General features: G+C 45.0%; 1 protein-coding gene across 1 annotated transcript in view; it reads right to left on the reverse strand.

The window, feature by feature from the left end:
* Window positions 1–11,558: 11,558 nt before the first annotated feature.
* PLCXD3 (phosphatidylinositol specific phospholipase C X domain containing 3) overlaps window positions 11,559–20,826 on the reverse strand; it is a 121,925-nt gene continuing 112,657 nt past the window's right edge. Inside the window, exon 3 of the mRNA XM_081132875.1 lies at window positions 11,559–16,134. Within this exon, the coding sequence (XP_080989001.1) occupies window positions 15,981–16,134 (154 nt within the window). The 3' untranslated portion in view covers window positions 11,559–15,980. The remainder of the gene's footprint in view (window positions 16,135–20,826) is intronic.

Raw genomic sequence — 20,826 nt, forward strand, 5'->3', positions numbered from 1 at the left:
CTTCTTTGCAGATCATCAGCAAAGCAAAACATCCCCTTCCTTTCTTCCTTACGAACACTTCAAGCAAAAGCACCCAGTGATTTGCACAACTGACAACTGCAACCATGGCTCCAGGGCAGGTTGAGAACCAGTCATCTCTCTAACATAACCCAGCAGTGCCCGTTCGTCTACCTTGTGGCTGAGGCACACGCTTCGTTGCTGCTCTGTGATTTAATTCAGAGGAGGGATAGCTGCTGCATTTTCAATTGATATATAAAAATAGCTGGTTGCACCAGACACTGTCTGACGTCAATGGAATCATTAAAAAGCAGTGACCAGTCTGCAGAATGTCTCCGAGGAAGTGATTGAAGCTCCCCGTGCACATACTAAAGCCCTAGCATTTTTCCTCTTGACAGACAGCCATCTTTTCCTGCTGCAAGACCATTTTCATCAATCATTTAGCTAACATGTGGCCAAAGCTTAAGGTTGTTTTTTCTCACTAAATCTTCGCACTTAATCCTGTATAAAAGGTCAGCCACATATGAGAAGTGCTCATATCCTTTGGACACGATAGGAATGGAGAGTGGAGGACCTTTGGAAATTTTTCAGTAGACTGACATAAATGCAAGCCCACAGGCTAGCTCTTATTATTTTTGTTTCCAACCATAGGCATTCATGCTGAAACTTCTAGAAGGGACTGACTCAGAAAACCATGGGACATCACGCAATATGGCGCTGAGGCTCACTTACAAGTTCTTCCCAGGAGGTGGCGGTCATGCCCGGACCCAGATGTGAAGGGCAAAGTGCCAGCTAGGGCCAGGCTCTGGAGTCTGACACCTGCTCTCCTGGACAGTGTCCTGCGGCCCGTTCACCCATCTAGAGTCCCTTCCCTGCTCCTCACCATCAAGCTGGAGCCTACCCGTCCTGCAGGTGACCCTGCCATCCTGCCCAACCACGCTGGCATCGGATCTCCCCCTTGATTAAACTGCTCCAGCCCATGGACACGGCCTTGGTTCAGCCCTTCAATGGAATCTTTCTCTTTCACAAAACAATGCTCTCCTGACCCCTGTTTCCTGTATCTTCACTCCATTGTTCCCCAGCCCCTGTGCAATCCTTCTACAGTATCAACCGGATTATATCAGCAACTGGCTGAACAGCCGTCGCTGTCTCCCTGTGTGAGAGCTCCCTGAACTCACCCACCTGTAAACCAGGCCAACTCATCCACGTTCGAAGCCCGAGGCCAGTTAAACCAATCTTTGGTTCTCCCAGTTTGGGGACCCTTGATTTTACTCCACCCTCGTTTCCTGCAGCCATTTGCGGTGTGAAACTCCTGATTTCCCTTATTGTGTTCACCCTCACACTGGACATATTTGGCTTTCTTAACGTCAAACAGTTGTATTATCTTTTGGACACTGTAATAATCCTATGACTGCTTGGGTGACCATTCTGCTCAACGGATACCCAGTCCAAGTCTCATGACGTACAGCAAGTGTTTTTAAACCACCCTCCATACCACCTAAGTCAGTGCTGAGAATTTGTAATTGAACTATGTTCTGTTTCTTATTAGCCTCTGGTTTCTGTTTAATCTATATTGTAAAATTTTCATGGATGAATATGTCCTCTCATATTTGAAATGTTAAGCCTTTATCATTTCTTAGGGTAATAAAGTTCTAGGCAACGTTGTTCTGCATCTTTATTTCCACTTGTCATGGCTCAACTCTTATCCCAATAGAACTGGAACAAGAAAGCCACTGAGATGGTGAAGGGCTAAGGTTGGTCAGGCCAGTTAACTTGAGGGCCCGTATGGGGAATGCTTGTCACAAGGGCTATCCATTATTGGTGTCACCTTCGGTCATGTCTGTGTCCTGCTGTCATCATGCAATGCCAACTTAATAATTAGAGGGAGCCCTGTTTCAGTCCAGGTTCTTTTCCCAAATAGATCTGGAGCTGTTCACCTGGTCCTTAAGTATGTATCTGCAGCCAGTTCACCCAACATCCTACTCAAGAGCTCCTCCCATTGCACATGTATCTAAAATTCATTATGTCCAAAGTGTGAATCAATGATCCATCTCCCAAATGTGTGCATCCTGGAGTTTCTCCCATTTGCATAATTAGCACAATTTATTGATTTTTCTCAGGTTAAAAACATGGGAATAATATTGGACCCTCTTTCTGCTTGGCCCCCATATTGAATCAAACACAAAATCCTGTGCTTTCAAACCCACTCACTTATTTCCACTTCCATGGCCTTTATCCAAGTCCAACTATCATTATCTCCTGAATTCTTGTGAAATATTTTTATTTGGTTCTCCCAATTTATTTTTCACATAGTACGCAGGGAAAATTTTTAACAAATATGATTACTTCCCTCTCTTGCTTAAAATCATTTAATGGTATCAGATTGTCTTTAAAATACAGTCCAGAATGCTTGTCACAGTCCACAAGACCTTGCATAACCTTTTTAGCTCCTTCTCAAGCTCCTCCCTCCTCAGTTTTCATGATCCTCGCTGGAATTCTCTCTGATGCTTGAGCAATCCGTGCTTCCTCTTACTGCTTCTCCCATGTTCTCCCTCAACCTTTCTTCTTCAACTGGCCAGTGCCTACTTATCTTTCCAACTCAATTAAAGCATCACTTCTTCTAGGAGCCTGCTATGACCCCCACATTAAGTCAGGTAATTCTTTTGTATGTCCACTCACAACTCATGACTTTCAGTTCATATATCATATAACACCTGTGATTATGTAAATATTTTTATAATAATTGGCTTTAACTTCCTCTGCTGCAATGTAAAATTTTCCCAGAAGGACAAGTATGCGTATATCTTGTTCACTTCTGTATCTATGGGAAAAAAGGAGAATACTTGGAAAATAGGGGTTTTCAATTAAAATATTAATCCAATCAGTTGAATGTCTCTTCTTTGCAAGAATTCAGCTATTTATTGAGATTCTGAACTTTTCATTAGGCTTGGGTATACATCTCTATAGCTAAACAGATGAAAACAGGTTAAACATTGGACCACACATTATTCTTTTTGGCAAAATTGCCTTCCTTTTCTCCGCCTTGCTAAGAGGCTCTTCACACTCAAAAACAGCAGAGACAGGAGGACAGCAGGCTCTACCTAGGACTTCTCAAGACAAGAAGAGGCTTTGTGATTTTTGAACCTGTTGGTTAATTGCCTAAGTTGGCACCTAACTGAGGAGTCAGACCTTGTCGTTTAGTTTAAGTGCATCAGTAAATAAATATGTGTTTATATCTTGTGGGGCAGATACAGGTTGCAGCTAATCACTGAGAGCCACCTCTAAGCAGCTGTCTGGAAAAATGCAGAGCAATTAAATCAAATCAATAATGGTGGTTAAGAGCAATTGCAGAAAGAGGTGGCACATTAGACTTCGCGTTGTCTGGCTTGTTTCAGGCCACTTGGAATGTGTTTTGGCTTAAATACAATTACTGTAAACCGTGTTGTTATTGGTATTTCAGCACTCTTGGGAAGAGATTAGATTTTTCTCTTTTTTTCCTTTATCCCTTCTATTCTAGTGCAAGGAGTATGAGCTTTGGAGTCAGGCTGATTCTGGGTTGAAATCCCACTTACCGATTTTTGCAATGCTTTGACATTCTTATTGTTTGAGAGGTCCTGTCTGTCCTTCACAGCTGGTTTGGTTGAAATAAATAACACATATAAAATGCTCGGCAGGTAATAGAAGTTAGTTTTTTCTTCCTGCACAATCCCTTGATTTTATCTTTCTTTTTTCTTACCTCAACTCCTTGCCTTGGTCTTCCTGCTCTGGGAGGCTCTTGGTGACTTTCTTTAATCTCCAGGATATTGGCTGGCTAGAATATTGGCCTCCAGAGTCCTGTGAGTTAGGGAAATTTAAGCCTTCCTTAGGCATATCAGTAACTAGTGAAAAATTCTACTTCTCTATGTTTCTGGTGAAATGTATGTTTATATTGACTGAAGAGTTTAGAATCTTTCTTCAGTAGGTGCTCTGTCCACAGTTACTCAATTTCTAGTTAGAGGATGTGAGCTCATTATCTGGGCTCCTCTAGAATCTTACTGGGTTGGTGTAGTGGTGTAATTGGGGGAGGGAGGGGGGCAAGTGACAGAGAGAAAGATGGGCAATTATAACGTAGCCTAGTGAAAATCATGAGACCTATAGTAAGAGAACATGGGTAACAATCACCCTTTGCTCAGCAGCTATGTAAACTTGAATAGGTCATTTAAAATTTCTGAACCCCAGTTCCTTTATAAAATGAGATACATTTCTGGTAGGGTTTTGTGAATATTAAAAGAGACAAAGCATGTGTAAAGTTTATTTTGATGGGGGAAGCATTGTAAATATTATAATTTGTTTTTTTCATAAGAGAAGGCAGAGTGTGGTTCCCAGTAGAAGGTCATCTTTGGATCCTGCAGAAGAGGGACTGACTGTGTGCCTGGGAAAGAATATGGTGAAGGCTAGCCAATGGAAGCAGAGGGAAATGGGGGAGATCAATATGTGTTCAAGTTTTAGAGTTTCCTGGGGCATAGGAATTCTCATTCTTTCCTGGTAGATAACCTGGAGGGAGGGGGAGAAAACTTTGGACTCCTGCGTCATCGAAATATCCAGATTCCCCTGGATGCCTACCGGAGCAAATTGGTTCCACTTTTTCTCAGGCAGGCATTCTAAGCAAATAAGAAGCTCTGCCCAACTCCTCACATACAGAACTGATCTGGACCACGGGCTGGACATGAAGATGGATGAGTTATTGCTAAAAAGATTTTAAATGATAAAGCAGAGTCCACTCTTAGCTCCCTTCCCAAGTGGCACATGGAAAATAGAGGAATTGACTGGGCGAAGGGTTTCACCTCACCAGGTCCTGCTCACCATGATGGCCCTCCCTGAATTCTTTCTCATCTCTGGGATTTAGAACTGAATTCAAAGAAGCCAAGGCCACCCTGATGAGTAAATAAAGGCAATGGCACTAAAGGGCATGATCTCAGGAGTGTGAGAAAAGCCTCTGTGGAGGACAACTGTATCTGTGCCTGACCTTCACACATGATTTTCCTGATGAATCACCATTTCCCCATTCTCAGGCCATTTTCATGGGTGCAGCACTTGCTTGGGAAATTGAGTTCAGGCCCAACTCAGACCAAGGAGACTCCAGTCTTTTTTCTTTGTTGAAACTATTGGGAAAAGAAATACTCTTTGGTCATCTTTACTCAGAGTGGGAAAATCCTACTTAAATATAGTCAACACAGAAGAAGGTAAAACTGAGAGATGGAAGAAATCAAGCCCCAATGATACTAAGTGAGATTCCAGATCCTGTCATACCCAAAGCGACTTCTTTTTCAGATTTTATTAGCTTGAAAAGTATGCCCCTTGTTTTTTGACTTAAATGGATTTGAGTTGGATTTCTATCACATACTGAGAAGGTAAAAATGAGCTTGGACTAGGAAAGTGAAATCTGCCTGGCCATGCACCAGGCTGGAAAAACAGGTACAAATAATTCTAGCTCTGCACAGTGAACAGAAAATGCTCTTTCTCCCAAGGATGCACTGCAGCTCTGAGGTGTTATAATAACCCCATCTTGAGTGACTATGGCTATTGGAAAAGAGATCAGTGAGAGTGAAACACCCCACTCTATATGCAGGATCTAAGTCACTTTGACACAGGAGAACGGCTTCTGTTCACAGCCTGGGAGCAGAGCTTCAGATGAGGGGTTTCTGCACCCAATATTCCACAGCTCTCTCAACTTTGTGGGGCCAAAGGAAACAGGACCTTGGGTCCACTTTGCAGTCCAGACCCTTGACACAGCCCTACTTTCCTTCAAGCCTATCGAAGTGGCATTGTGCTTCAGTTTCATCTAGACTTCACCCTTCCACAGAACTCTGTAACAAAGACTGTGTTTTCCTATGTTTGGTGAGATGATCCATATTTCATCTTCTGTGTGACCTCATTCTAGTGGTGCCCAAATATACCTGATTTCATCAGACCACAGTAGTTACTGGTGTTTTTAGGTCCACTACGTTTGGGAAACAAAAGTGTCTTCATTATTATAGCCTTCTTTCCTATAATAATCCCACCACTCAAATTGGCTTTATAGTTAAAGATCTGCTCATTTATTCTTCCCCCCAAAATATCTCATGGAAAAGTCAATACGTTGAAGCAGTTGCTTTAAGGCTGGGCTGCTTGGCCTGGCTACTTGGAGCGGGAGCTTGTTTGGAAGGCAGAATCCGGGGCCCCACCCCTGACTTGCTGAGTCAGAATCTGCATTTTGTGAAGATTCTGGGAATTGTGTGTACAATGAGTTTGAAAAGTGCAGCTCCAGGAAGTCCTAGGCATTTCCACAGGAAAAATGTGAAGGTAGGGAAGGGAGACACAAAGCTCCTAGCCTTTTCCTTATGAAAGTTGTCCTGTAATATATTGTCCTGTGGGTTTTTCCTTTCTGTCAATGCTTCTTTAAAGGAAGAAACATTAGAAAACCACTACCTTAAGCCCTATTAATGCTTCGTTGTGAATGAGCTCATCCAGTAGTTGGTGAGAGAACAGGTTTTGTTTGGGGTGGACAGGGGGAGGGAGAGTTCTACTAAGGAGAAGCTGGGAACTTGAACATAAAGTCCCCTCCCCAGTTTTGTCACTTGTCCATGTATGGAGATGGCTGCTGGCATGAGGTGTTCTTTCTTTTAGGCCACATGCATCTGGGGTCCTAGAATGAGCCTAAGTAAGAAAATTGGGAGGGTGGGTCCATCAGAGGCCTATTTGTATAAGAACCAAGAAACCTCCTAGGAGGATTTCTTGAGAGAAGGAAAAGCCAGGAAGATAAATTTGACCAGGAATAAAGGCTTGGTCTTCAATGGGGGTGGGGGTGGGGGGGTAGTGACTTTGAAAACAGCAGGGTGGCTTTCACTGGAATTAATCTCTGTCCTGAGCCCATAGATAAGAGAGAGACAGAGATAGGAAGGGGTTGGGGCTGTATCTAAAAGTTGAATGAGCTTTTCGCCCCTGATCTTGGGTAATTATCGGGACGCAGAGCCTTTCTATTAAAATGTAACGTACAGGGAAGACAAGCATCTCCTCACTACCTTCACTTGCCCACACACCACTTACCCTTTTCGCACCTGAGGACTTGACCTTGGCAGTGATGCTGACCTGGGACGAGCAGTGCCAACTGGGCTGACGGCTGAGTCGGATGGAAAAGGGCACCCAGGCCGAAGACCACGGGGGGCATTGACGTAAGAAGATAGCAGTCGCCAGTAGGCAGAGGCCGCGGGGTTTTTAAGCTAAGCACACAGGGGACATCTTCTGGTGACTCAGGAGGTGAGGAAGGGGACAATCTTTCGAAAGGGTGTGTGAGCAGAGGTCTTGTGTGCAAGCTGGAGTCTGTGCGGTTCTAGTTAATGTGTTCACGCAGCCCCACTAATATCTGCAAGCAGATAAATGAAAAATTAGCAAGAGAGTGTGTTAAAGTTCCAAATGCAATGCCCTCACACCCCTTCTCAGCTCCTTTTAGGTAGATGCCTTGAAGCCAAGTTCCCTGGGGACACACGCTGCAGTTGACATGACTTTCCAGCTAAGAGGAGAGTCTTTCCGCTCCCTGGAGGCCCGTGCAGGCCCTTCCCTGGCTCTCTGTGTTGTCAGCTTCTCCAAGGAGCACGGGAGGTGGAGGGCGCCGGCTGAACCTGCAGAGCCACCTAACCCTGCTCAGCACATTCAGGGCCCTTGTCAAGCGCTCGGCCACCCCTGGACTGGGTCACAAGCAGTCACAATTTCCTTTCATTGTTTCCGAACATGTTTTTATAACCTCCGTGCCCGGGGAATACAGAAATAGCTAAGATGTGCTTCTCACCTTCAAAGCTTAAAAGATGAATAATCTTAGAGTCAATGAGAAAAATAATTATTGGCTCGAAATGAATATTGTCTGCCTTTCCCCATGCCAAACAGAAACCAATCTGCAGGTACATGCCCCCCCCCCATACACACAAATACAAGAGCACAATTTCATAATAGCTGAGCAGTTGTGTTGAGGCGAAAGATTCTTCCTTAATTATTTCTCAGCAAAAGCCCAGGAGTGAAGCTTGCACGTTCCCATGAGGAAAGGTGTGAGTGGAGCATCAGCCTCCTTCCAAGAAGTGCTTCAGGCGCTGCCAGCATTGGCCTTCTCCCCGCTCCTCTCCCTTCACTGGGGCACTAAATCCCACCTTCTGGAATGTACTGCGGTTCACCTTGCCCAGTGGCTCCAGGTGGGTCCAGGGATGTTTCTACCCAAGGACTAAAGGATCGGTGTGGTGGAAGGTGCCTGGTTACATTTAGGTTCATTCCCTGCCCCTTGGCTCCAGCTCATTGCTAAGCTCACTGCGGCTCCTCACTGAGGTCACACCTTGCCCCACGTGGAGAGGGCCAAGGTCGAAGCCCCCCAGCACCCCGGAGTGGCCACCGTGCCACGTTTCTCTTCTAAAGAGCTAGTTCCTCCAGGTCCAGGCGATGCGTTCACTCCTGACCTGGGGGGCATCGCGGTTTTCACCCTGTGCGGAGGCCCTTCGTTACCTTATGGGGCCTGCTTTACCTCTTGAGGTCAGCTCTCCCGTCGAGAAAAAGCAGTTTCATCAGAAGCCCTGGAGGTGGCATCTGAGCTCGTGCAGTGTCCTGCACACGTGTCCTGCACACAGTGGCAAGGACCACGGCGTGAAGAGGGGAGGGATCCACTGTGCATTACACGTGGCCAAGCCCAACCTGTTTCCAATTAGACTTACTGTGGAAATTGTTCTTTCCTTCTCAGGCTTTCAGGAATAACTGTCCAGTTTTACCATCTGGGGATAAAGGTCACTGAGAATGAATTTATGTTTATTTGTTTGACGATAAAATCATGCCACCTATGAGCTCTAGTGAGAAACTAGTGAAGACGTGCTTCATCCATTCTCCTACAAAACATTTTAGAGCTGTTTGTAGTACTTAGCAGGGAGCCAGCCTATAGCAGGCATCTGGCAAGTGTTTGCTGAATGACTGAATGAATGTACAATGGCTCATCTGAAGCTATGGCAATGGTTTGTGAAGGACAAAGATATGATTACGTGGAGTATTATTTGCAGATGTGGACTGTTCCAGAAATGTAGATCATTACAGCTTTATAAACAGAAATCCTCTAATGTCATGACCCTATTAGTGTATATGACAAACAGAGCCTTTTGGGGGACTTACATCCAAGTTCAACGTCAAAGATAACCTTGGACCACATCTTCCCTCGCTGGATTACTTTATAATATCATCACAATGCTTAAGTTTTGTTTGAAGAGTGGTTTGAACCCCAACACGTAGGGCTTATTTGGTGAGATACAAAGGCAACTTCAGTCCTGAAATGTTTCACGCATCGGGCATGATGGAGGTTTGGCAAAGGATGACTTCCTTCACCCTAAGCCTTTAACCTCAGGATGGTGTTTTATAATATTAATATACTATATTAATATCATATTGCTACATCGACATGGGCTTTCTCGTGGTAACATCAGAATCTAAGACACCTGACTTTGGTGTAATGAAAGCGCTCAGGGCCTTGCCTCTGTGGGTGGAAAATGTACCTCTCATGGCGGGAATCCTAATATAACGACTCATATTTTCTACACAGAATTATATTTTCTGGTGTTCAGAGTCATGTCCTATTTAAGAGCTCACTTTTGTGCTTATAATGAAGCACTGATACATATGAAATAAAAATATAAAGATAACTGGTGCCAGGACTTCATTAGGCATTTCACTGGATGCAAAACTTTTTCTTACAAGAAGAGCACAATCTTATTTTTAAAAATTCACATTTGCTAAACAGAATTGTCGGCATGTATCCTCTTTACACCACGTTCATTAAAGTATCAGTGACCAGATCCTAAAAAGAGAGGGCACCGGCCTGTCCCCCGTGAGCTCCTGGTGCCTGGTGGAGGGAACGCGGCCGGCTCTGGGGTCCCCACCGTCCGAGGCGAAGGCCGGCAGCACAGGCCGCGCGGGTGGGGGGCAGCGCTGGTTGCGGGGTTGGCATTTCCTTACCCCTTCTGGGGGTTTCCAGAGATGCCTGGGCACCAAAAGCGCTCCGAACTCCACCCCCTTTCAGACCTGGCAGGGGCTTGCTGTTGGAAGCAGCAGCTGGAGACTCCGCTTTCGGGGTTCCGCCGAGGCTTGCTTCCCAGCAAACTGCTCGGGAAACGGGCCTCAGGCCTCCCTGTTCTTACTCTGGGCTGTCCTAGGCTTCCAGGTCCTCGGAAAAAGTGCTAGTTGTTATCAGGTGCTTTGGCAAGTGTCTCTGTCACGTGCTAACGTCCTTGTCCTGGCCCCCGGCCTGCTGCCCCCCCCCCCCCGCCCAGCCTCCTGCGGAGGCGCCAGCAGGGCCGCGTCTACCCCGCAGGCTCCTCTCTTCCCGCAGCCAGGAAGGTCCTTTCCACGCCAGCGTCTCTACAGTTCCACCCAGGGCCAGTTCTAATCGGATAAAAATAATCCGAGGTGAGGTGACAATGAGGCAAGTAATGGATCAGTGCGTTACCTCTCTCTCTAAAGAGAGAGAGACACTGAATTTTCAGAGGCCCTGGTACCGAGTTAGACGGTGATACCACTTTTAGAGGCGTTTTTCTTGTGTGGGTGGTTTTTTTCTGGTTATCACAATTCCTGGGGAATGTTACATAAGGGAGCAATGGGGGACACTCCGCACCTCACAATGGCCAGTGAAGGGGCATTTTAAATGTGGTGGCATTAATCTTATAACGGTACTTTCTTGATAATTCCATCTATATGCAAGTTGGTCCTTCAGAAAGCATTTGTGGGACTTGAATCAACCTTTTCCTTAAAGGAGGGTATTAGGACTATGGCTTTTTCTGAGGCATCTTATCTTAGCCTGGGGGTAGGGAAGGGGTGGGATTGCACCCCTTTTAGGCAGCCCTGCCAGGAAATGAAAAATAATTACAGGATACCCAGTTAAATTTCAATTTCGGATAAACAATGAATCAGTTTGTAGTATGTGTCATGAAATATATGGGAAATTCTTATACTGAAAAATAGTTATTGTTTATCTGAAACCTGAATTTTCCTGGGTGTTCTGTATTTTATCTGGCAACCCCAAATATAGAAAAAAGTAATTGAGGATCGAGAAAGAGAGGAAATCAGAAGGTTAATATTCCATACCTAGAGCCCAGGCCCAGGGAAGATTACAAAGTGTTTGCTTTGAGCATGAGAACCTGTGCAGGTCCTCGAACCAGCCATGAGTTTCCTATTGCTCGGCCGCTAGTGGGCAGATAGCAAAAGTGTGAAAAAGTGTCGCATGCTTGTTTTTTGAAAAGGAAACCACGTTGGGATCGCTGAATGCTGATGGGTCTTCAGCGATTCTCAGAGAGCCAAGGCAGTTTGTCTTACTTGAGAGGATCCCGTTTTTAAAGAGTAATGCTTTGGGGAAACAATTTTTCATGGAAAACTTCTCCTTATAACAAGATGGGCTCCGTGTTTGGAAGAACAGCTTTACAGGGGAACTGGTTCTGTTGGTGATAGAAACAAGGGGAATTTAATCTCATTGTGTGATTATGGATTTAATACATTAATCAGCAAAGGCATTAATTTATTATTTTATTATCCTTCTGCAACTCTTGAGACGCACGGGAGCTTCTCAAGCTGAACTTCTGTTTGTGGTCTGTGGGAACTCAGGTAAGTTCTAAAGTACTTTCCCTGCATGATTTTCTAAAAAGCCATTTTTAACAAAGGCATAATTTCTCTTTAAATTTTAATCCCAAATTGCAACAAGAAATACAATGGCAATGAATTAAGGCTGGTCATAACGTGCTCTTTTTTTTAGGATAAGTTTGACTTTTTTATAAGATACAATATGCTTACACACACACCACACACAAGCAACTACTGCTGACTCATACAAATATATATTTAGAACTAGTACCTAAAAATAGCCTCACCAACGAAATAAACATGACACAATTATCAACAGACTCAATCAACACATTTTACAAATTCCACAGAACATTTCATCGTTGTCATTGGGGAAACAAACAATTCAGAGTATTATTTAAAACTGTAACACAGGAGCCACCAATAAGTTATGGCAATTATAGCATTTACACCATTGTGTCACTGAAATCTAGTTGGAAAGACTAAAATGCTGTAAAATAAAACACTTTTCCAAACCTCGTTTAGCATATCCTGAGAGGCACTATGCATCATTTTCTGTGGGCAGTTCAAAGGGCAAGCGCTCTGCCGACGGAGCTCTCGTTGGGCTGAGCGACCAGAGGTTAGAAGGCAGTGTCATTGGGCCCGCAAAACTAAAAAACTCGTGAAATCATGCTTTTCCCGAGGCTTCCAACTTTCCTGTCTAAAATCCTAACAGGTAACCCTGGCCAAAATAAGTCTGAACCTCAAAGAACTTAGAACAACTTTAAGTGAAGATGAGGGTTGGTTGGTTTGTCATTTATGTGCAAATCCATGTTCAGTTCTCCAGCTTGAAGTGTGACAACGTAGTTAGACTGGGGCCGCCAGGCATTTCTTATGTATGATCATCTCAGTTTTCATTGGCTTCCTTGTGATTCTTCTCCTCTTAAATATTTAAATATTTGAGTTATGTTTATGCCTACTCATGTAGGAGATATTGACTTTAAGAGTCAAAATGGCAACAGAATAGGTTGAGTGATTAGAGTACAGCTTCATCTGGAATAGTGTGTGTGTGTGTGTGTGTGTGTGTGCACGTGTGCAGACACATAGGCGTATACATGCCAAATCTTCATGCTCTAATACATTCACTGTTAGGTGGCACTTCATGGAAAGTGACCTCCCCCATATGGCTGAAAGTGAAGGCTGAGGTCACATACGGGACATCCTAAGGCTTCGCAGACGCCCCTCGCTCTCTGCGTTCACAGGACTGGGTAGGAAGAGGGACACACAAAGGGCAATGGCGGGAGCGTTCCGACCGGCCCTTCGGAATTACACAGGGGAGCAAACCCAGCCTGACACTCGCTGCATATTTTCCCTCGCCCGCCCCTCCCCTGACTCCCGCTGTAGACTGGGTAAAAGTTGGATCTGTTTCTGCTTTTGGCCTTGCAGAATTTGTGACATGAAGTCTTAAGAGACAAGCAGAACAAAAGGTGCACCAGGATGTGTGTCCTGCCGGCTTGGGGCCCATCTGCAGCCCTTTACCCCTCGCTCATCTGGAAGGCAGGGCCCAGCTAGGACGGGGAAGCACAGGCTGAGGGGAAGCTCTGGCTGCAGGTCACACCCTCTCCCCACCTTTCAACTGAAGGCCCTCCCTGCTCCCTAAGTGCTCGGGGCAGGAAAAATAAAGAGGAGACAGCCAGAGGCACCTTCTCTCTATGTCCCTTTCAAAGGGACCCTCCTAGTGAACTCTCTCCCCAGCGAGGACCCACAGTTCACCTCCCCCTGCTCCCTCCTTTAGAAATTAAGGCAAGTCCCTCTCCTCTCGGTGCCTGCTGCCTGGCATGGGTACTGTGTGTCCACGTGGAGGCAAGAACATTGGTTCGAAGGTACCTTTTGTCCAACAAGGTTTCTGCGTGCGTGTCATCAGTAGCAATAGAAAACTTACTCCAGCTAAGAAATTGCGCGGTTACTCTAATCCTTCAGCATGTTTTTTCCAGCACCGAAATGACAAATACAGCAAAGCTAAGTGTAGGCCAACTTTATAAGAAAGCATCTAGGTTCAAGAAATTACAACATAGTTACCTCTACATTTTATTTATTTTTCATGAATATGTTGAAAGATGTTTCCTGTCATATTTATAAGTTAAATCCTCATGTCATTTCAAGTGCGCTTGGCCAGAGACCCTCCTGAGGGGTGAATAATAAATAGTGAGCGAGAAAACCTGCCCCCAAGCAAGCCTGCAGGACATAGATGTCCGTAATCCATAGTCCTTTCAAAGAATTCACACTCAGTCCCACAGAGAGCAGGTGAAAGACACAGAAAGACAACAGAACCGCAAAGCGGAAAGAAAACTGTGTTTGCAAATAATTGAGTCCCGAGCTGGACTATCTTTACTAGACCGGCTACTCTGCTCTCAAGGGTCTTATCACTCTTTTTCATCCATTGGTAAGGATTTCGCAGTCTTAAATTAAATCATTCTATTATCAATGTTTTCACTTGCGAAGGAGAATTTGGCCGTGTCCGTTGGAGTCTGCGTGTGTGCATTTGAGTCTCTGACTGCACAGGGGCGGCTACGCATGGAGATGGTACCGGGGGGGCCACAGGCACACAGCTGGCCTGTGGAACGCACTGTCGTGGGGCTGTGCCTGCTAGTCTCCCACGCCTACTTCTACACTTCTCATGAACATTGTCTTCAGGAGAAGCAGTTTTTCTTTCCTGCCATTGCTCAGAAATCCTATTTTCCGGTGATGAGTATTTATAATATTGTCATCGACTCTTAATTATTTGTAATCCTGACACACATAATCTTGGAATCAACTCCCTTACCAGGTCTAAGGGACTTAACCGCATGTCTTGCACTTAGATTAATTGAAAGCTGAGGGCATGCTTTTATTTCTCTATGGCCCTACTTTACATGGACTGTGTTTTCCCAGGAAGCTATTGAGGCGTGATTACTTCTAAACATAAAGATAAAATAATTCATAATCATAAGAATTTCAGGAAATTTTATAAATTTTATGAATGCCTCACAATATTCCTGTGAGGCACACAGGTAAAGGGCGCTGTGCTTGCCTGAGGTCGTTTACTGTCGTCAGGGTCACAGAGACGGCGGGGGGGAAGCCGTGCTCACAGTGGCCTTGCTGTGTTTCTCCCCTGTGGACCTGCACAGTCCCCTGGGCCACAGGAACCTTCGCCTCTGCCTCACCCTTGACCCTCGGGTAGGATGGGACCCAGAGGGCAAGTCAGCGCCCGTTTCCAGCAGGTCTGCTCAGGTCACACGCATTTGAGAACCTGTTAAAGATGGTTCATGGACTCTTGGCATTTCATGGACATAGTTTCGAAAGCATTGCTCTGACTCCTGCCACCTTTCCTCCTTCTTTAACTTCAAGTAAAAAACTCGAGTTAAAGCTTCTTGCAATCTGTTCCTCAAAACTGGGGGCTTAGAATCATGTATTTGGAAATCCCAATCTGATAGGAAAGCTTGCGCAACCTTCCATTCCTTTCTTCTTCCCTTTCTTCCCCCCTTTTTAAAAAATCAAGAGTTGTTAGGAGAGCATTTGTAAGAGTCCTTGCAGAGTTCTTTGATTTTTAGCACACTCTTCATGCATAATTTTTCACTTACTGGGCATTTGCAGGGCAATATCATTAAGAAATTCTTGAATTAAAGTAGCAACCATCTCTTCCCAGTCCCCCTATTTAGAGTTGGCACAAATAGTTCTTGCAAAGAATTGTTTACTCTGTATTTATAGCTGCCTTAAATAGAAATACTGTGAAACACTATTAATTTCGTATAACACACAAATCACTGATTATGGCCTCCAATATTACTGATGCAGGGAAACTGATTCAATGCATATTTTCTATAACCAAACACTGGCAATGATTGACCAATTGCAGATGACAACAGAATATTACACCAAGTCCCACACAACAAATAAATTTTAGTACAATGTTATACACATTCCGTTGGGACAGTCAACCGTTTTGAGTCCCATACAGCATCTGATTAAGAGGAGCGAGCGGCGGGAGCAGAGAGGTTCAATTTGAGGATACAGAGAGCGTAGGAGATCTAGGTGGAAATCAGAAACACAATCAAGTAAACACGCGTGAGTTATACGTTACAAAGACTAATTCTGAAAAACAAAACTCACTGGTCTTTTTTTTTTTTTTAAATCTCTAACACTAGAAGTAGATTTTGCTCATCAAATGGGAAATGAAGTATTTATACTAACGCAGACTATGATAATCATCACTCAAGAAATGGGTTCCCCCTTTTCCCACCCACTCCCAGCCCTAATTCCCTCAGAGACTCAGTGGCATAGGAAGATCAGAGTGTTTCTAGATAATATGCCTAATACGATGAGTCTTCTCTCTCTTTTCAGGGATGCTCAAGGTGGTACTATCAAGTGTTGGCTTCTCCTTCATCGAAGACATAGTTGAGCTTTATGACAGTGCTGATGAAATCGCCAAGTTCTACAAAATCGGCAGTGACGATGTTGATGCCGCTCTCTCCTGGCTTCTGCGTGCTGACCCACTGCATCATGGCTGGGAGAGCCCTGGGAAGGAGAGAGAGAGTCACAGGGGGAAGGACACTGTGTCAAGCTCACGATCCCCAGGCTTCCTTTTCGCTTCTACCTTGTTAAAGTAAATGCCCCATTATAGAATGGAGAGAAAAGGCCAATGGACAAAGGTAAATTCTTAACCTCAGCAGAGACTCTGCAGGAGAAACAATCAGCACTTTGGTCTACACCGGTCTCTGTGTTTCTGGAGACCACAGAAGCTGTTCGAGTTGAGAGGAAAGCCTCTCCACTAGGAAAATACTCTGGCACTTGCATTTCGGTTGGGCGTGGTGTGATTGCAAACTCTGCAAAGCTGTGTGTTGGGGAGGCCAGAGAAGAATACACCCACTTGGCAAGCATTTATCACAAACCCACTATTTTCAGGAAATGTGCTAGATATTGTAAACAGACATAACAGCAAAACTGCCTTCATTCGCAGGGTTCATAATTTGGTGGTGGGCAGGTGGGCAAGGAAGAAAATATTAATACAGTACAATCAGGGCTCATTGGTTCCAAAACATTTACTGAGCACCTATTATATTGTAGTCACCAGTGAAGGCACTTAGAAAACTTGAATGAACACAGCAGAGAAAAATATCCACTCCTGTGGAGCTTACATTCTAATAAGGAGAGACAGACATTATGAAAATAATAAGTAAATTATATCATTTAATCGGATGGAATAAGTGCTATAAAAATGGAACAAAATAAGGATTGGATAGTGCAGGTGGAGAGGAGTGGTACAAATTGCAAGTTGAAATAGGGCAGTTCGTAGGCCTCGTTGATAAGGGGACATTTCTGCAAAAGATAGAAGGAGCCAAGGAAGTTAGTTGTGTGGTTTCTCGGGAAAGCTACTGCATGGCCCTGAAGGGGCAGCACGCCTGGGCTTGGGGAAGGAAAGGGGGAGCAGCGAGGGCTGGAGCCAGAGCGATAAGGAGGAGAGGGCAGGGCATTGCGAGGGCTCCGAGGCTTATTCTGAGTGAAGCAGGGAGCCTTTGGAAGATCTTGAGCGGAGTGTGTGATCTGACTTTCTTTACAGAAGATGCTTCATTACCATAGCAGCACAGAGGACAGTCACCTAGCCCAGCCTGGGAAGTCAGGGCCAACTTTTCACAACAAGACTTTGATGAGTAAAGGCGGGAATGTGGGCTGGAGGGGGCTGTGATGAATTTTCAGGTGGAGGAAATGCCATTTCCCTGTTGGCAGAGGCATGTGTGTCCATCCTTACAGATACAGGTGATTTAATAACGGCGGGCAACATCCTATGGCAGCTCATTAAAGTGAAATGTGCTCTGACTTGACAGGGCAGGAAGGGAGGTCCCTGACAAAGGGGTAAGTAAACTGGGGCCGAGAGGTACAATCACAAAGAAAGTGTGAGGAAACACACGTGAACGTTAAATTCGGGGATGGGGTGGGATGGGATGGGATGGGGTGGGGTGGGGTGGGGTGGGGTGGGGTGGGGTGGGGTGGGGAGGCAGAGAGCAAAGAGGGGGGAGAAATAACGATATGGTTAAGAATCTCAAAAAGTTATATCACAAAATTTAAAGAAGTCTTAAAGATGTTGGGAAGATAAGAAAGAACCAGATGACAGAGGGCTATCAGAAATCTAGGTCAACTCAAAGCTGTTAACATGAAAATAATATGCTTAGATTTGTGATAGGAGAGGTTAGTTACACTCGGTATAAACAAACGAGTGAGAAAGGGGACACATGGAGCAGGAATTACACTCAGGGAGCTGCTGAAGGAATCTAGACCAGAGACAGTAAGACCTTCAATTTCAGTGGCAGCAATAGATCTCTTTGAAAAGAACCGAGGAGAGAAAATGACATTTGATTGGTGTGGGGTTGGATGTAGATGGAGAGACTGGCCATGAATGATGCCTAGATTTCTAGCAGTGTTCTGGCAGCTAAACCTCACTCACTGCTCTTGGAGAGACAGGAGGGGAGGCTTTCCAGTGGTTGTGCCAACTTCAGTCTGAGACATACTGATTTTGAGATAACTTTGAGAAACATGAGTTGAGATCACAATTGGTAGTTAAGTCAGGCCTGATATTCAGGACACAGAGCTGGTCGGGAGCTATAACATAGACTAGCTAGAGCCATCAGAGCGAACAGGGTTACCTGGGAAGGTTTTGTAGAGGGGAAGAGAAGAGACAATCTGAAGATCAGCAGCATTTAAGGGATGAGTTAAAAAGCCGATTCAATTAAAGAGAAAGAAGTAGGCACAGGAAAGGAGGAAAATCAGGGGCACATAATGTCATAAAAATCGAGGGGGGAAAACATGCTCTTTTGAGTTCATGAGGTTAAAGCATGGAATGTCATTCACGTGCATTTCCCTGCGTCTCAGGGAGTATATCGAGTCTAAACAAACTCACCCCACTCAAGCAAAACCGGGTCAACTGCCTTAAACTACATTAATCTTATGGGTAATACTGTAAAAATTCTGATCCATATTTTTCAGCGTATACATTTTTCTGTTAGACACAGATGGAGGTGGATCCAGTTGTTTCTAAAAGAGCATATAATGAATCTAAAGTGCCCAATGCCTTCAGAAAATAGGCTGGCAGGTGGAGAAATTTGGTCCCTCGCAGCAATAGTTTCAGAAGAGAATTCTATCTTAAAATGAAAAATCTGGATCCCCAGAGCACAGACACAGGCGTGTTCAAGTCATTAGGAAGACAGGTGCTGTGGCGATGTGTGTGCAGCCACTCAGGACGGAATTCCATCACTTTCTCCCTGAACTTGCTAGAGCAGGAGACACACTCCCGCTGTCAGTGTAGCATCACCTTGGCATTTTAGAAAAGGCGGATGCTCTTTCGAACGAGTATCAGGACCAGCACGTTTCCCGGGAAGAATGGTTGTCCGACAGATATTCTCAGCTGGAGAGGTGAGAGGGGCAGTGGATGAGAGGGATGCCAAGGCCAGTGCTGATTCTGTATTAACCTTAACTGAGTGTCTAGCTCACCAGATCCTTAGGTACCGGGGTACCTACCAGGTCATGGAAGCTTCCTGAGCAACCAAATTCTCACCTTAGAACCATGATCATCACAGAAACGCCTCCTCAGATGTCGCCTGCTACTCAAAGATTAGGATTCCTGGGCCTGAGTTAGAGCAATTAATTGTTACCCCCATGGAGAGACGTTAGGGGACCACGAGATGCTTTTCCGTGTTTCTCTATAAGGTAGATTGCTTTGGGGACTGATGATACATCCTTTTGGAATAGCTTGTAGTCCTCACATGAAATATAAGTTTTACATTTAAAATACCATTTCTCTGAGTAATGGGAATATTTCCATTTTTCTGTTCAGATATGCTTTCCTAAAGTCAATACAACACCAGAGACACAGCAAGCAATAATGCAAAACTGAGTCTCAAATGCTCATCCTTGAGTAGAATTATGCTAAACAAAAGGACTCAATGTACTGGATTAAAACTAGCAAATGCCGCTCAAGTAACAATAATTATTTAGAGAAGTATTTTTTAGCCTTTTTAAATTATTGCCCCCCATGGAGCCCTTTATTTTACTTTTTTAATTAAGTTTATTGAGGTGACAGTTAATAAGATTATATAAGTTTCAAGTGTACATTTCTATGACACGTGATCTGTGTATTGCGTCGTGGGCTCACCATCCAAAGTCAAATCTTCTTCCATCACCATATATTTGGCCCCTCTACCCTTTACTCTTTACTCCCCCTTCCCGCTGGTAACCGCCGTGCTGCTCTGTGTCCATGAGTGTTTGTTTGTCTTTCTTGTCTGTTCATTTGTTGCTTTCAGTTTTTATGTCCCACCTATGAGTGACATGTCGCTCTTAGCTTCTTCTGACTGACTTTAGAAGACCTGCGCTCTCCTGAATAAGAGGCTATTCAGATTTCCAAGACTTCCTGTGGCCTGCACGATGTGCTTTCAAAACTAAACCACTGCAACTATTCTGAATTTTTCGCCCAGTAGCTGTGAAAGGAAGAAAGCCCTCTCTGCTCGACATTCCCAGGTTCTCTGCTCAAATCAAGTTCAAACCCCGTTTGTGCTCGATGAAGGCATCAGTTTAACATGGACTCACAAAGCACCTCTTATGTGCGGCACATTCTTCTGTGTGCTGGGGACACAGTGGGGCTCGGGAACCGACACAGCCCTTCCCCTCCTGCTGCCTGCAGCCCGGTAGGGGGGAGAGGAGCTTATTAAACACAAACAAAAACTATCACATCAGCTTGGCTGGTGTTCAGACAGAATCTGGTACCAACGACAGCGATGTGTTTTATATAGAGGGTGTCCTCCCAAAATGTAGACACGCACTTCGAATAATTATAAAGGCAGGGTTTATTAAAATACATTTCATTTTCAAAACTGAGCTCTCAGCCGTTAGAGCGTGTATACGGTTCTTGGGGACGCCCCGTATCATCTTACGTAAGTGATGCAAACCCTCTGCGTGCCAGTTCCCCCGACGGTGGAATGAGGAATAACATGCCCACCCCGAGGCGCTGGCACCCATGAAGGAATGACTAAAAGGTAAGGCCCAGAGTTCGCAGCCGAAGCTTGACCACGGCGCAGAGCGCAGGCGGTCCCGGGAGTCACGCGAGCTGCTGCTGCACCGGGAAGGCCGGGCGTGGGGAAGCCACCAGCCTTCGCTGTCGCCCTAACTACACCAGCTGCTCCAGGTTGTCCAAGGGACACTTTCACGTCCTTGGGAGCACAC

Source organism: Miniopterus schreibersii (genome assembly GCF_964146895.1).
Source record: "Miniopterus schreibersii genome assembly, chromosome: 3".
Lineage (NCBI taxonomy): Eukaryota > Metazoa > Chordata > Mammalia > Chiroptera > Miniopteridae > Miniopterus > Miniopterus schreibersii.